General features: G+C 24.6%; 2 protein-coding genes across 3 annotated transcripts; one reads left to right on the top strand and one right to left on the bottom strand.

Annotated features, from left to right (window-relative positions):
- Positions 1 to 1,326: 1,326 nt before the first annotated feature.
- On the top strand, positions 1,327 to 4,943 carry Bm10195 (Uncharacterized protein; the record flags this gene model as incomplete). The annotated part of the gene is made up of 8 exons (XM_043080884.1): positions 1,327 to 1,395; positions 1,787 to 1,900; positions 2,066 to 2,218; positions 2,842 to 2,974; positions 3,380 to 3,656; positions 3,930 to 4,023; positions 4,392 to 4,559; positions 4,731 to 4,943. The coding sequence occupies 8 exons, from the start codon at positions 1,327 to 1,329 to the stop codon at positions 4,941 to 4,943; spliced, it is 1,221 nt and encodes a 406-aa protein (XP_042936818.1).
- A 578-nt stretch (positions 4,944 to 5,521) lies between these two features.
- On the bottom strand, positions 5,522 to 10,150 carry Bma-cln-3.2 (Uncharacterized protein; the record flags this gene model as incomplete). 2 transcript variants are annotated; one of them, XM_043080883.1, is made up of 14 exons in its annotated part: positions 5,522 to 5,644; positions 6,169 to 6,309; positions 6,475 to 6,567; positions 6,652 to 6,723; positions 7,085 to 7,156; positions 7,431 to 7,510; positions 7,806 to 7,871; positions 7,980 to 8,062; positions 8,199 to 8,351; positions 8,852 to 8,924; positions 9,154 to 9,239; positions 9,355 to 9,476; positions 9,777 to 9,894; positions 10,089 to 10,150. In XM_043080883.1, the coding sequence occupies 14 exons, from the start codon at positions 10,148 to 10,150 to the stop codon at positions 5,522 to 5,524; spliced, it is 1,344 nt and encodes a 447-aa protein (XP_042936817.1). The 2 variants fall into 2 exon arrangements, with proteins under 2 accessions (XP_042936817.1, XP_042936816.1); XM_043080882.1 differs by having other exon boundaries at positions 7,806 to 7,865.
- Between the last annotated feature and the right edge of the window lie 5,820 nt (positions 10,151 to 15,970).

The following is a 15,970-nucleotide window of genomic DNA, read 5'->3' as shown; positions in this document are numbered from 1 at the left end:
AAAAAAAAGAAAACATATAAAATAATTAAATCTTTAAAACTGTCAAAAAAACATTGGTAAAATAATAAGAGATTTGAAAAAAATGAACATATAATACAAATAAAAAGATGAGAAAAAAAGGGAATTATAAAAAGATATTTAAATTAAAAATGAAAAAAGAAAAAAAATTATGAGAAAAAAAAAAAAAACATCAAAAGATTTATTTTAATTTGTTATCATTTGAAAATCAAAAAAAATTATTTTAACATTTAATAATGAAACTTTTTTTTTAATTTAAACAACTCATGTATTAATACATTTTAATAGTGAAAAATTCAAATAATACTTTTTACAGCATTAAATTTTTCTTTTTTTAGCAATTTATGCATTAATAGTTTTTTTATGAAGAAAATTTTAACATTTTTTATAGTATTAATTTAAAAAAAAAAAATTTGAAAAATGGAAAAGTTTTAGAAATAATTGTGAAAATTTTTTGATAAATTTGCAACTATGTTTATTCTCACTTTTTTTTTTTATTTTTGTACAAAAAATAAAATGTAGAGACATAAAGTATTGCATAGTGGGTGAATGCTGAAAGTTTACAGTCTCATTGCTAATATTTCAATCGTTCACATCGATGTTCTGTAATTTCTGAAGTTTGCTGTGAGTGGGTTTTGTCATATTTTTAGTAGGTTTTTTTCTTTTTTTCTTTTTTAAATTATATAAAATATTTTATAGTATTTAAATGGATTGATAGTGATATTTTTGTAATTTTTTATTCGTTTTTGTTTTTTTAAATTCATTCATTTTTGGTAGTTTTCTTTTTATTCTTATTGCATTTGTAATAAATTTTATGTTTATTTTTGATTATTTTGATAAATATAATGAAGTAATAGAATGAATTAAGTTCTGTAATTAAAAGTTTTTGTAATTAATAAATTAATTGAGTTTTGTAAGTAATACTATTTAGTTATTTTAATAGTAATATTTTATTTGGCTAAACTTAGATGTTATTGTTTTATGTTCAATTCAAGCAGCAGTTTGATTTAACTACTTCATTTGCTACCATATTTTTGCTTCCTCTAATCGAATCTCAATGAAAAACGCTACTACCCTAATTATGGCATTATGATAATTTTAATGAAGTTAGAAATTACTTTCTTACAGACCTGTTACGGTTAAATATTCTAGGATTTCTTCATATACTTTTGTTTCGATTCTTCATGAACTTTTTTTAAAGATGAACAAATAAATAATTAAGCACTTAAAGAACAGTAAGAACTTGAAGAAAAGAGCGTTAAAACAAAAAAGAGAAAGAACGGCTGAAAATTGGGAAACAACTTTGGTATGTCAACCTGTAACTGGATTGAAGATGACGAAGAATTACGACTCACTGATGCAAATAATAAAAATGAGGTTCCTATTAATTGCTTATCATTTTACACTCTCTTTTTTTTCCTCTTTGTTTTATTATTTTTATTGATTACTGTTCACCTACATTTGTCTTATTTTCTTATGTGGTAAAATACATAACGACTGTGATGGATATGGCTAATTTTCAAAGTATTCAGCAAAATTTATTCTCTTGCTTTAATCATAATGTTGCGATATTGACTAATAATGATAAATAATATTAATAAATAAATTTATATGCAAACGTTCAATAATATCTGCACGAAATTATATTTTAAAATAAATAACTTTAGAGAGAGAGAGAGGAAAAAAAATGTTTTAAAAATTTACAATTTGATAAGAATTAATTAATTGTTTTGGCAATGTGCAGTTTATATTAAATACCTGTTTTTAGAATTATTGCCATCGTCGTGCAGTGAGCAGTGGTGAACCATCGTTAGATGGTTCTGTTGACGAAGAACGTGCTGCATTAAGTGATTCTGATCTAGCTGGTGTTGCAAGAATACATGTAATTTTTTTTTTTAATTCAATTAAAATGTCTTTATTTGAAAAAAAAAAAGAAAAAAGAAAACAACATCTGTTAATTGGTTGCAGATTTTTGATTTCTGCACTTCAAATTTCTAACAAAATGATTTCATTTTAATCATTTTTTTTTTTCTTTGTTGCATTTTAGACTTTGGCAGCAAAAGCAAGAGGTCCATCAAGTGATGCCCTTGAAACAGAATGTCGTACAGAGCAATCTCTTTCTGTTCCTAATGGTATCCATTGCTGTACATCCACAGAAGAATGGAACGATATTTTGGGTAGTGGACAGTTATTTTGTAAGGTAGATTACTTTTATTAATAAGTACTGTTTTTTCAATTTAATAAGATAATGGTTTTATAATAGTTAACTTTCAAATACAATTAAAATTGTTTTTAGTTTATTAGAAAGGTTTAACTGCTACAAACATATATCATCAGTTGATAAAGATATTTCTGAGTGTTAAAATGATTTTGTTTGAATATAATTTAGCATTTTTAGCCTAAATCAGACTTATCATCGAACTATTTCGTTTAATATACTTTTATGTATCTGGTCTATCCAATTTAGTATTTTTTAACATTTTTTTTTTTTTTATTCATTTAAGGCTGTTTAAACGTAAACCATTCGTTTCCCGCAGTATTAATTTATATCTTTTGATATATTCTTGAATTGCTCATGCATTTTTTTTTTTTTTTAATATTCAGACTTTTTTCAAGTTATTCTAATAAAAAGTGTTGAAACAAATAAACGAGAAATAGATGAATGGTTCAAATTAATTAAATAGTGTAACTGGCTCAAAAAAAAAAAAAAAAAAAAAAAAAAAGAATAATTAGATTATAATCAGCTTTGGATCTATAAAACAATAAAAATTAATTTGGTATTGAGTTGCTCAATACTAAATTAGAATGGAATATAGATTTCAGGTGTTGAAAGCTGGTAAAGGACCAAAAGCTCGGAATGGTCAGAAGGTGACAGTTCGAGTTGTAGATACAGGATTTGGAATAGATAATGTTAGCGAGAAAACATTTATTCTTGGTTTTAGTATGGTTATCGATGGTATGTTATATTTCTTTTTCATCTTTTATCTTAGAATCGACTACTAATAAAATATCTTATGAGTATAAGTAGAATATTTTATTGAAATTTTTATTGCTTTTATTACTATGTATCTAACAGATTATCCTTTTAAATTGACTTAGGCTAGTTATGTATTAGAAAAGTATATTAATTTTAGCATATTTTTTTATATAGAAAATATAAGATATCATATAGAAAATTTCATTCATTCTTTGCTGGACACGTGTATAATAAACTTCAAATACTTTTTAATGCCAGTTTAGGTGTATTCATTTTATTTAAAACATAAAGTAAGTATCGTTTTACATAAAAATAATCACAATTACTCTTATTTTTTTCTTTTTACTTACTTTCTTCTCTTTACTTGTATTTTTTTTTTTAAAGCATGGGAAATGGTTTTGCAATTGATGCATGAAGGTGAAATTGATGCCATAAGAAGTGAGCATCGTTTTGCATATGGTAGTGTAGGTGATCCGGAACGTAATATTCCACCGTATCAAACAATGGAATATGAAATTGAATTGATTTGCATTACTGATGGACCACTTTATACAACATTGAAGACAACTGAATTAGTCAAACATATTACGGAATTGAAAGAAAGAGGCAATTATTTCTACAATAGAAAAGAATTGGAGAAAGCAATATATGTTTATAAGAGGTGAATAATTTGAAATTAAAATAATTTAAAGTAAAGGAATGAAATTGAAATTTAAAAAAAAGGGTATGATTGCGGATAAATTTTTTTTTTTTCTTTTTTTGCTTGTTAATACTTTCATAGCATTCCATGCAGTTTATTTTGACTAAAAATTTCTTTTCTATCGTAAATGAAGGGAGGAGGAATATATTATCATTGCTGAATTTTATTTTACATTATCTTTCAAATTTATCAAATTGCAGTGTTTGTTCCTGAAAAAATTTTGCTGTTCTTCAGAAGTACCGAATTGATTGATACACCTACAGAAGATGAAACACTACGTAATTTATTATCTGTGATTTACTCCAATTTATCTGTCTGTTATGCAAAGGTTCGAGATTTCCCACGATTTGCTATCTGTTTTGATTAATTTTTCATACTTCTAATTTTGAAAATCATTTTAAAAAATTGTAGAAAAGAGCTTAGGATGCACTGATCTTTGTCCCATATACAATCCATTCAATATTTCAATATTATTTCAATCAATATTATATTTCATATTATGCTTAAACTATCAGTATCTCTCGAATTACTAAGCTGTTTTGGTAGCCAATCTTTTTTTTCTTTTTTATGCGGATTATTTTGGATAAATGTTTATGAAGTATTAACTTTCCAATTACATCTCAAATCCTAAGTATTATTTACAATAATTAGCTTGTTAATTCAATTTAGCTCACTTCTTAATATAATTTTTTATAGCTTTGCGATTGGAAGCTAACTTTGGACGCTTCTAGTAATGCACTGAATTTGAATGCTAACAACACAAAAGCACTATTCAGGCGAGCAAATGCTTATGCAAATTTGAATTTTATCGAAGAAGCAATTGATACTTTGAATATCGCGCATCAGATTGATCCCAATGATGAGGTTAATTTTTAAAATTCAAATCATTTCAATTCTACTAGAATGTAAATATGCATTCGTTCGTTTCATACACATTAAGCACATATCAATTTTTAATTATAATGTTCAAAACGTTCTTGAACAGAGAGAGGCTTTAGCTTAATAGTTTTTACAAAAAAAAATTTTTTTTTTTAGCTTATTCTTAAAGAACTACGCCGTTTGAAAGCACGTTTGAAGCTATGCCGTGAGCAGGAACGTTCACTGTATAAACGAATGTTAGTTGGAGCACAGGGTAATAATGAAAATCGAACTTATTTCATCCGTCGATTAAGGTATTCATTACTTGCATTCTTTGTTGTTGTATTTGCCTTATTCATTCATTTCCTTCGTATTGTTATGGATTGGTAAAAAAGTAATTTTCGAAATCCTAACTAATGTTAGCCAATATTTTAAGAAAATTTGGATTTATTTGTCGATTTCCTTTTTTTTTTTTTTTTTTTTTTTTTTGGATGCTTAAAATAAATGAATCCGAAAGGAAATTTTTAGAGAAAGTTTTAGAGCAGTATTATTTTATCAATTTATTGTATGTATCCGCAATCTAATCATTGTAAGCCAAATTTTAGAGGGATCACTGTCACTTATATTGCTCAGGGTACTTTTTTCGTTTTGTTATTCACTACTACTATATATTTACATTAATGATGATAAATGTTCGTTTTATTGAAACATTTTCCAGTGAAAGACCCACGCTTCTGAATGCAAATGAGAAAAGAGAAACTGAGATATTACAATTTTATAAATTTAACAAAAAATTATTACAACCCCCGAAACATGAGCTTTTAAAATGTGTCAGTCCTGACAGTAATCTTTTTAAAATTCCAAAAAAAAAGGAAAGTAAAACAAAACTATTTATAACTTTGTTTGGAAGAAGGAAATGAGCAATGTCACAAAAGTAATCGCTCACTTTAGAAGAATTTGAGACAGGTTTAAACAGGCATACTACAAATGAAATTATGAGCTGGTATGGCTAAAAAACCTGCACATACAATACCAAATGAATCAGACATCGAAACGAAACCCAAACTGAATTCTCTTCCTTCTATTGGAATCTGAAACTTGCATTAAATTTAATTTTAAAAAAAGGAAAGATCACTTCTCCCTATGATAAAACAAATATTTTGTCACAGTATCGGAATGACTGGCAGCAATGAGATGATAACAAAAAATATGGGTATGAACTGTTTGATGGCAAGAATTGTTAAGCTTCTTTGTGGAGAATAATTGACGCACAACTATGTTTGGTTCACTGAGACTGATCGCAAATTTGATAAAATAAATGAGTGTAAATATCAAGCGAAATGTGTTTTTTTTTTTTTTGCATTTCGACATTTTTTATATTGACCATATTGCGGTTGTAAAATTCGTGGATAATTTTTAGGTAATTTCTTATTTAAATTGCATAAAATCATACTAAGTCTATAAAATTAAGTGCTAGACATCAGCTAGCTTATCGATTAAAATTGATAGAGAATACCAAAACTCTTCGAAGACAATTTGAGTGAGTTCAGGGAAACATGTGATATCAAACTCAAAAGAAATTACAAATGAGTAATCTGCAAATTTGTTAACTCACCGACTTATGTAGCAAACGGAAAATGTTAACATAAGCTGCTCCCCCTAATAATCCTTCATAGAAAACAATAATAAATACAATAATGACATGCGGTATAAATGATTTCAACGTATCCCAAAATAGAAAGATAGCATTTATTGTCTGAAAAACAAGCAATAAAAAGATGAAAGACAAGTAAAAACATATCAAAATGCAGTTACCTACTAACAAATTCATTTTTGTTTCAAAAGAAAAATTGAAAATGTATATTAGCTGTTGAAAATATGTACATGTTGATTAAAAATTTTCAATTATACTTTCTCTTACTTGTAGAATAGGAATTAGAGGTATAAACGATGATTGTAGCTGAACAAACTCAACGGAAGAGCGTGAAATAAATACTCCAAGCTGATAAAGTACCTATAAAAATGAAAATATAAATATATTCTAGCTTTATAAAATATAAATTACAATTTTAATTTTGAAAAGCTTTATAATACGTACTTGATACCAACGATACTGTCCATGATGACCAATACCAAAACTATGTGCACAATCATATACAAGTAATTCCAGCTGCAACATTCTCACATTTAGCATTGGAAAAATTTTATGGACCATGAAAATACTGTTGAAAATAGATCAATTATTTTCATTTGAACTTATAGCTTAATTTAATCTCACTTTTTAGAAATCTTTTAGAATGAGATTGTGAGATATTTGGAAATAAAAAAAAAAATGCTGTTTAATTAGAATGCTACAGTTGCTGATACATGTTTTTCTTATTAAGCAATATATGGAAAATATTCCATACAACAACAATAGTAATCATTATGATATAAAGTAAAAACTCATTACATTAGAAAAAAAAAATTAGAAGAAAAATTTAACTTAAATAATTCCAAAAATGAATAAATTAAAATTTCTGATAACTTACCAATCCTTGATTAATAAAATATTCCGCAAAATAAACTAAAGCAAGTGGAAACATATATTTTAAAATAAGAGGCTGCAAAATAAAAAAAATAAATTATTCAATTAATTTATTTTGTGCACATAATAAAAACAATTTATATTAACATAACGCAAATTAACCATTTCTATTAACTTAAAACGTTATCTTTTACAAGAGTATTGAAAACATTCAGTATAGCTACATTAATGATATCTAATATCAGATATAATCATGGAAAGATTCTTTGTTAAAAACCTATAGTGTCATCAACAAATTATTTTGTTCATTTTCACAAAGCATGGAATTAACATTACAAACTGTATATTACCTTGGCTAATGTCAGTTTATCACTGAAACTTTGTTGCTCATTGATGGAAACAATTTCGCCAATAGAAACATCAGAACTATCTATAAAATTGAAAAAAAATGAAATATCTTAGAAAGAAGAAATTTTTCAAGCCTTTAGAATACGAATTAACATTTCAAATATTAAAAAACAAAATTAAAAAAAAAAAACAAAAACATGTTTTCTAAAAAAAAAGTAAGTTGACGATTATGATAAGTGGATGGGAAAGAGTTAAACACTAAACATCATAAACCTCTTTTCAGAGGTTAAATCTGTGTATCAGATATGTAATAATAATAGGCCCCATAATTAATGCCCGGAAAGCCTTCGTATAAGTTAACATATCGAAACATTAACTGATCAGTTGTGCTGCTTCATCACTACTGTTTATATCGCTTCTTCTTCGCCTGTTCAATGCTGAAACTATTCGTATACTATAGAATATGTTATTCCTTATTCCGAAAAAAATATCAAAATTTAAGTAATTTAAACTTCATCGGTTGTAATGAAAAGAAAAAAAAAAAAACTTACTAGAATAGGTAATTAAATATGTTGATGGTTTACATAGTGATACGCGATGTATGTTCCCAGGTAATAGTAATAATTTCCAATAACTAAAAATTTGTAGAACGCTAACAAGAAAATAATGATAACGAAAAAACAAAAAATTAACACTTATAATAAGTTAGGAAAATGTTGATAATAATTTCCACTATATATTACAAGCAGCAAAACTGATAAACAGTTTACGTGAGAGCAAACGTAAATGGAACAATGAGCATAAGCAATAGCGCATTTCGTGGTGTCAATCCCAACATATGTATATCAGTTAGCATCGCATAAGCAAAGGAACCAAAAATTCCAGCGCCACCGGTTCCAGATGACCATGTACCCACCACACTACTACAATCAATATTCATTTATTTATTGAAAGTTTATACTTCGAATTCAAAGACTTTTCTCAAATTTATTAAAACTATGTAATATTTAGGAAGACTGTGACCGAGATTTTTAATTCTAAAGAACCTTCGCTTTGGTCAAAGTCTCAATAATATATTGCTGTTGAAATATATTAAAGTTTGAGAAGTGCTAAAGCCATATTAGAAACTACAAAGTTCATATTAGAAACTTTAACTTATTAGTAGTGAATATCTAAATCAAAAGTTATGTCTCAGATTTCTTTTATTCAAAAAAAAAAAAAATGACTCAATTAAAAACAATGATTACTTCGCAACACATTTTATCGTTCAAATGCTAATTTAGTTATTTAGTTATAATATCACTTGTAACTAAATAATAAATAGTTGGAAAACAATCATTTCTAAAAAATGAACATAGCGATCGATTCATTTCAAAGATGCAAAGAGTAAAGATCACACTAGACAAAAAGAAATATCACTTACTTGGGAAAATAGGTAGTCAGTGAAAGAAACGTAACTTCTCCAATACCTGCTCCAATGCTCGCTAAAGCAACACCTGTAAAAAATTAACACTTTCTTCATAAAGCTTGTCCGAGTTAATGTATTTTGGAATATATTGATGCTCGACACTACATAAACAGAAGATTCAGTTGAAATAAATGAGGCAAACATATGTCCTAGTAAAAAGAAATGAGTTTACTGAAACAGAATTAAGATATACAGAAGTTATTCAGTCTAATTTTTTTTAATAGAATAAAGCAAATAAAAAAGAAAGAAAAAATAACCAGTTAAACTCATCACAATATTTCGCGAAAAAGCAACTACCAAAAAGCTGCTTATCTGAAGAAGAACAACAAAGAAATGTCGTACACTGAAATTTAAATTAATATATTCAAACTAAGACCGTGAGTGTTAACTTTAATGAAAAAAAAATTTAGTTGATTAAAAATTCTTTTCGAATTTTTAGTTTAGAATAGAGTGCTTACCCAAAAGGGATGCGATGCATAACAAATGGGTAGAATATTTTTACAACCAAACATGGTATAATATTTGCTAATAACACTGAACCTGTGGATAATGGCTGGCATTGACGATGAACAACTGAATTCTGAAACAATAATAGTATTCAACTATAAGAGCATACTATTAAATTGTTATGCAGTCAAATTATTGAAAAACTACCAATGATAAAATGCGTAGAAAGTAAATTTAAACAGAACTAAAATTTCAAATGTATTAGTAATGAAAAACTAAAGGCAAAGAAAGAGAGAATGAGAAAAAAAATAACAGTTGTAGAATAAATAAATAACAAACGTCTAAAAGTAATCTATTTCTTCTGTTAGACAGTGTTATTATTAAAGGAGATATTCAAAATGTTGAAAAAAAAAAAAAAGATGGGAGAAATAACCTGGCAAGGATCATCAATGCTTTTGGAGGATGCTTTAGGACCATCCGCCGCTGACAGTATATCTTCTGCTGCACTAAGCATAATTACGTATGCAAAATTGTTGCACAAACCAATTATCCTGAATAATAATGACCAGAATTAAGAAATTCTAAGTAGAATCGAAGGGATATATCACCACAAACTGCAATTACTAACGTAACTAAATTATATTGAAATATCAGAAATTAGAAAAAAATAATTCCTAGGAAATAGAAATGTCATAGTGTTGCCACAAGTTTTATGATCATCAAATCAATCATTCATTATACTTACCAAAAAGCAAATTGATTTCTTGGACTGCTTTGTCTATTCGATTCATCTTCAATTGCTGGCATCCTTTCAACGACCCAAAATTTTCGAGTTTAAGAATTGAATTCATGCAGTTTTAATCTCATGCAATAACTGAAAAGACAAAAAAACCAATGAAGAAAATGAATATGATGTAAGACAAAAAAATTCAAACAAAAGCATATCCTAGCTTTTTGTTGCTTCTTTTGCATATTGATTAAAACTTAAAAGCAAAAAAATATGTAACAACTAATTTAATTTACAAAACATAGCAATTATAAATTATAATGAATGAGCAATAATTTATACCTAATAAATAAATTATTCACCAACAATTATTCGTCTAACATTTTCACAACATTTTTGTGCTCTGAAAAAACAATCAAAGAAAAATAAATCAGTGTATATCATATAAATATCCAAGACGAACCAATAGTATAAAATATGACATAATGTAATAACACATAGCAATCAGAAAAAATTTTTTTTAAATTTTCTGCAAAATTAAAATTTCAAGTCCTACCAAATTTTCTCATATACCACTCTCTTAAATCCAATCACTTTATTTCATAAAAATTTCCCATTATTCTATTATTTCTTCAATTACTAAACTGTTCTAATCAACTCATTTACTGCTTTCATTAAACTTACGCAATCTCCCAGTCGTCATATTCCACACAATCATTTACTTATCGATAGATTAGATTTTTTCATAATGTCTCTCACTCTTAAAATGTATGAGACATTGTGAAAATTTTGACTTCCCTATTGAATTAACAAAAATTTGATTAGCTTTCTTGGAATATTCATTGGCGATGAATTAAATTTTCCATTAAATTTCATCTTCTCTCAATAATTATAAGTAATTTTCTTTCTGATAGTGCAAAATGCATTCAAAAGAAAAATGCGAAAGTTTTATAAAATAATTTAAAAAAAAAAAGTTGCTATATATAGTTTTACGTAGGAAAACAAAAAGTTACGTATAAGAAGAACTTCTTTCTTAGTATAAGATAATATAAGAAGGTTCAAAATAAAATCAAAAAATGATTGCTAATTTAATCGTTTGTGATTTTACGGAACAAAAAAAGAAGTTACGTATTTCATAATTTAGTATAAATCTGTTTTCTTTCGTAAAAAAATAAAAAAAAATAAAAATTATGAAAATTCATATAAACAAACTTAAATTTAAAAAAATCTTTGGCTGTAGAAGTATGCGAATAAATATTTTTCTGCACTTTTTTTTAAAGTTTTAATCATGATATTGTACAAATCATTTTCATTAAAGCTAAATTTTCTTAATATATCTTAATTTATATTAAAAAAAAAAAAAAATTATTTATGGATAGAATTGTTTACTATTTAAAAATTAAATTAATTATTCTTTATTAAATATGTGTAGAAATTTTCATATATATACGAAACCATTTTATTACACTGAAAATACTAAACAGTAATCATTAAGCATTGTAAATAATTAATGCAACTAAGCATTAATTACTTATCTTAAAAAAGTAATCAATTTTTAAATAACTTGTTAATCATTCAAATAAATTTTCAAAAAATATTAATTGATAATATTGTAATATTGGCCAAATAATTGAAATTTAATAAAATACAATGATGAAAAATAAAATAAAATTGCAATCTATTAAAAACGATTTAAAATTTTATGTTGAATGATTTTACGTTATTTTAAAAAATTTCACGTTATTTTACTATTTCTCTAATAAACTGCTAATACTTGGTATTAATTAGGAATTTGAGTGAAATTTTTAAAATATTATGTTTACAATTAAAACTAACAATATCAAATGGTTATCATTACTTATTGCTGTTATTATTACTTTACCATTATTATTATTGTTTATTATCACTATTATTATTATTATTATTATTGTTTATTATCACTATTATTGTTATTATTATTATTATTATTATTGTTATTGCTGCTTCTTGTAAATTTTGACCAAAATTATTTGCAAATTTTTTTCATTAACATCAAATTAATTTTTTTCACATTTTTTATTTTAAATTACATTTGCATATTTGTTGATAAAATTTAACTTTTCTGCAGTTTCCATATTTTCCTTTCTTTTTTTTCTTTCAGGCAAGTAAAGATTATTAATTAAATGATTAAATAGAGAGAGAAGATAATGAGAGAAAGTGAAAGGATCATTGTAAAAAAAAAAAAAAAAAGAATGAAAAGGATTAGGAAGTAATGGAAAAAGTTGATTTCGTTACTAAATTTGAATGATTGAAAGGCGCAAAAAGAAAGATATTAGAGTGCTAAAAATGAAAGCTAATGAAAATGTATGACAAAAATAATGATGATAAGATTATATGGCTTAACAATATGACAATATATTCATTTCAATGAACAAAAATTTCCACTTTTTGGCATTTGGGTTAAATTAAAGTTTGATTTAATTTAATTTAATTTTAGTTAAATGACGATTTTTGATTATTTAATGCAAAAATACCTTCTTTTTACCATACTCTCTCTTTTTTTCTCTCTCTCTCTCTCTCAAAAAAAGAAAAATAATCTTTAATCATTAAACTTTCCATTTTATTTATTTGTATTAATTTAAATTGCTACTAATTTAATTTAAACTTTTTTTGCCTAGTTTATCCCAATTCGCTCTTACATATTATGAATTTAACTTTTTATTCCTTTCATTCTCTTTACCTAATGTCTCATTTTTCAAATGCAAAAATTTGTCTTTCTTAAATTCATTAATTCTGCAATATTCATTTTCTACCTTTTCACTGTTTTCATTTTTCTCTAATAACTTTCAATTACTTGTAATACTGTATTTTTACTTACTTCTGTGACAAGTGACATTTTAAATCATTAACATATACTTTGGCACATTATCTTTTATCATGGATTAAATAACATAAAATGCATTTTATAATTTTAAGATTTATTAACACCACTTTATCACTTATTATCACTGAACAAAAATGTTTTATTATTTTAATTTAAATTGATAAATGTGCATATGTCTGTGTATGTGTGTGTGTATGTGCGTAGTTATCATTTTTGTGATAAGGTATAACTGATGAGTACAAAACAGTTTAACTAAAACTGATTAAATTTAATCGAGTTGAAAAAATATTAATTAATTAATTAAAACTGTTAGATATATTTATTTATTTATGCATAATCGTATTAAAAATGAGAAAAAAAAATGTATTTTATTAGTTTAATTATTCCAAGATTAATCAGTAATTTTCCAACAATACAACATTGATAATAAATGTCAAAAATAAGTAGTTTTTTTCTTTGTTTTTTTAATATCATTTTTTTAATGTTAAAGTAAAATTTAATTAGCATTTAACATACAAATGTTTGTATTTTGATGAATAATAATTAACAAGTAAATAGTATAAATGATATTTACCTTTATAGCACATTATTAAAAATAAACAAACTGTTTTATTTTGCTGATAATTTCTTTCAATTTTATTTATTTCTTTTTTGGGAATAATCATTCATGCATATAACTGTATAAAATTTTTGTTTAATTAATTAGATTAATCATTATATAATTATAACAATACAGCAAACAAATACACTGTTATAGTTCACGCAATTAAAATTTTTTAATAGTAATACATATTCCTTATTGGAGCACATAATCCTTATTGCTATACATATTCTTTATTGTCGTAAGTATTCCTTATTGTTGCACATATTTTTCATCAATACTAATATTCTCTTTTGCTATACATACTTTTTATTGTTGTAAGTATTCCTTATTGTTGTACATATTTCTTATTGTTGTACATATTCTTCATTGTTATATACATCCTTTATTGTTATACTGATACATCTACAATAAATGCATCTTTACAGCTATGCAAACTAATTAATTTGAAAATTGTTGCGATATATAAATAATATTATAATTATTTCAAATATTTATAATATTAAAAGTATCAACGACTTAATATCATTTTTTTTTCTTATTTTTTTGTGAAATAAAAAGATTTTCGAATCATTTTTGTATCCAAATTTTAACAGTTCAAAATTTTGCATTCGTTCCTTTTTAAAACAAATCTATCGAATTCATTTGAAAATATTTTTGTTAAGAAAAAATGAAGGAAAAAATTATTTTATTAATAAATAAAAATAATTTTTAAAAAATAAAAATAAGCGTAATAAAAATAATTCTAATAATATTTCACACATTCATATCCTTTGAATTGATAAATTTAACTTGTATAAATATACTTTATTGTTATAAATTTTATCAAAATACAAAAAAATATCAAAAAAATATCGAAAATTGAAATTATTAAAGTTAAAAGAACATACAAAAAAAAAAAAAAATGCAAATATTTTTTGTGAATGAAAAAAAAATTTTTCTTTTTTATAATTTTCTTTTTGTCTTTTTTTTTTTGTTTTTCCTAAAAAAAAAAAAAACTTTAATAATTTCAATTTTCATTCTATGCTAAAATTATATTCATTCATTTTCACTTTTTTTTTTTGAAAAGAAAATTAATAACAACGAAAGAGAGAGAGAGAGAGAGGGAGAGAGAGAGAGAAAGAAAAGAAAAGTCACTTTTATTTATTTATTTATTTTTTGATTTAAAATTGTCCAAAATAAATGGAACACAAGCAGTATAATCAATCAATTCCTTTTTTTTTTGCTTGAACACACACACACACATACACAGACATACACATACACATACACAGACATACACATACACATACACAGACATACACACACACAACCTTTATTTCATTTCTTTCAATTTCTCTTTTTTCAATTTTTTTTTTTTGAAATAGTTAATATTCAATCTTACTTTCTAATGCACTTTATCATCAAAAGCATTTTCTTTGGTTTATTTTCCTTTTTTCTTCCTAATTTTTCCCCTCCCTCTCTCTCTCTCTCTCTCCCTCTCTCTCTCTCTCTAATTCATCTAATGTTATGCTTTCTTTTTTCTTAAAAAAATTCCACAAAAAAAGTCGCTCAATTTTTGATGCATTTCAGATTAAATTCAATCTACCATCGTCATCAATCCAATCACTTCAATTTCAACCCTACACACTCGTCAATCTTTTTTTCTTCCTTTCCTTTTTCATCAAATCTGAAAAAAAGATCAAAAAGTGCTACAGTGCGCAATAAGACAATTAATCAAAAAGCGCACAGCTTACACATACACTGGCCTATCTCACATTGTGTATGTTTATGTATGTGTGTATGTGTATGTGTATGTATGTATGTATGTATGTGTGTGTGTGTGTGTGTGTGTGTATGTGTGTATGGTTGATTATTTTTTTTTTTTATTTAATTTTTAATTTTTTGCCTGTAAAACAACAATAATTTAATTTTAATGCAAAAATTGAATAAAGTGAATTTCTTTTTAAAATGAAATTTTCTATTGTAATTCTAATAAAAAAAAAAGCAAAGCATATAAAGCATATTTGAATGATATTTTTTGCAAAAAATTTTTTTGTAATTTAGATTGTAATAGAATTAAATAATAGAATTAAAATTGGAATTGTAGCACAATATTAATTCATTCAATTTATTTCAAAAAAAAAAAAAACTTCAAAACGTAATTTTTATTCATTTCACAAAATATAAATCATTTCTATGCTAATAAATAATATATATATACTTTTTAAAATTAATTAAATGAATTATTACTGTTAAGAAAAAAAAAAATATTGAAATGAATTAATGAAATAATTTTTGTTCATTTCACAAAATATATTATTTCTATGTAATTAATAAATGAAATGCATATACCTTTTAAAACTTTAAAAAAAAAGAGAGAAAAATAAAGGAAAATTAAGATATGAAAAATTTAATAAATTAGCATAAAAAAAAAAAAAACAAACAATGTTAAAT

Source organism: Brugia malayi, assembly GCF_000002995.4.
Source record: "Brugia malayi strain FR3 genome assembly, contig: Bm_v4_Chr3_scaffold_001, whole genome shotgun sequence".
Lineage (NCBI taxonomy): Eukaryota > Metazoa > Nematoda > Chromadorea > Rhabditida > Onchocercidae > Brugia > Brugia malayi.
Note: the sequence above shows the minus strand (reverse complement) of the source record. Positions and strands in the feature narration are given on the sequence as shown.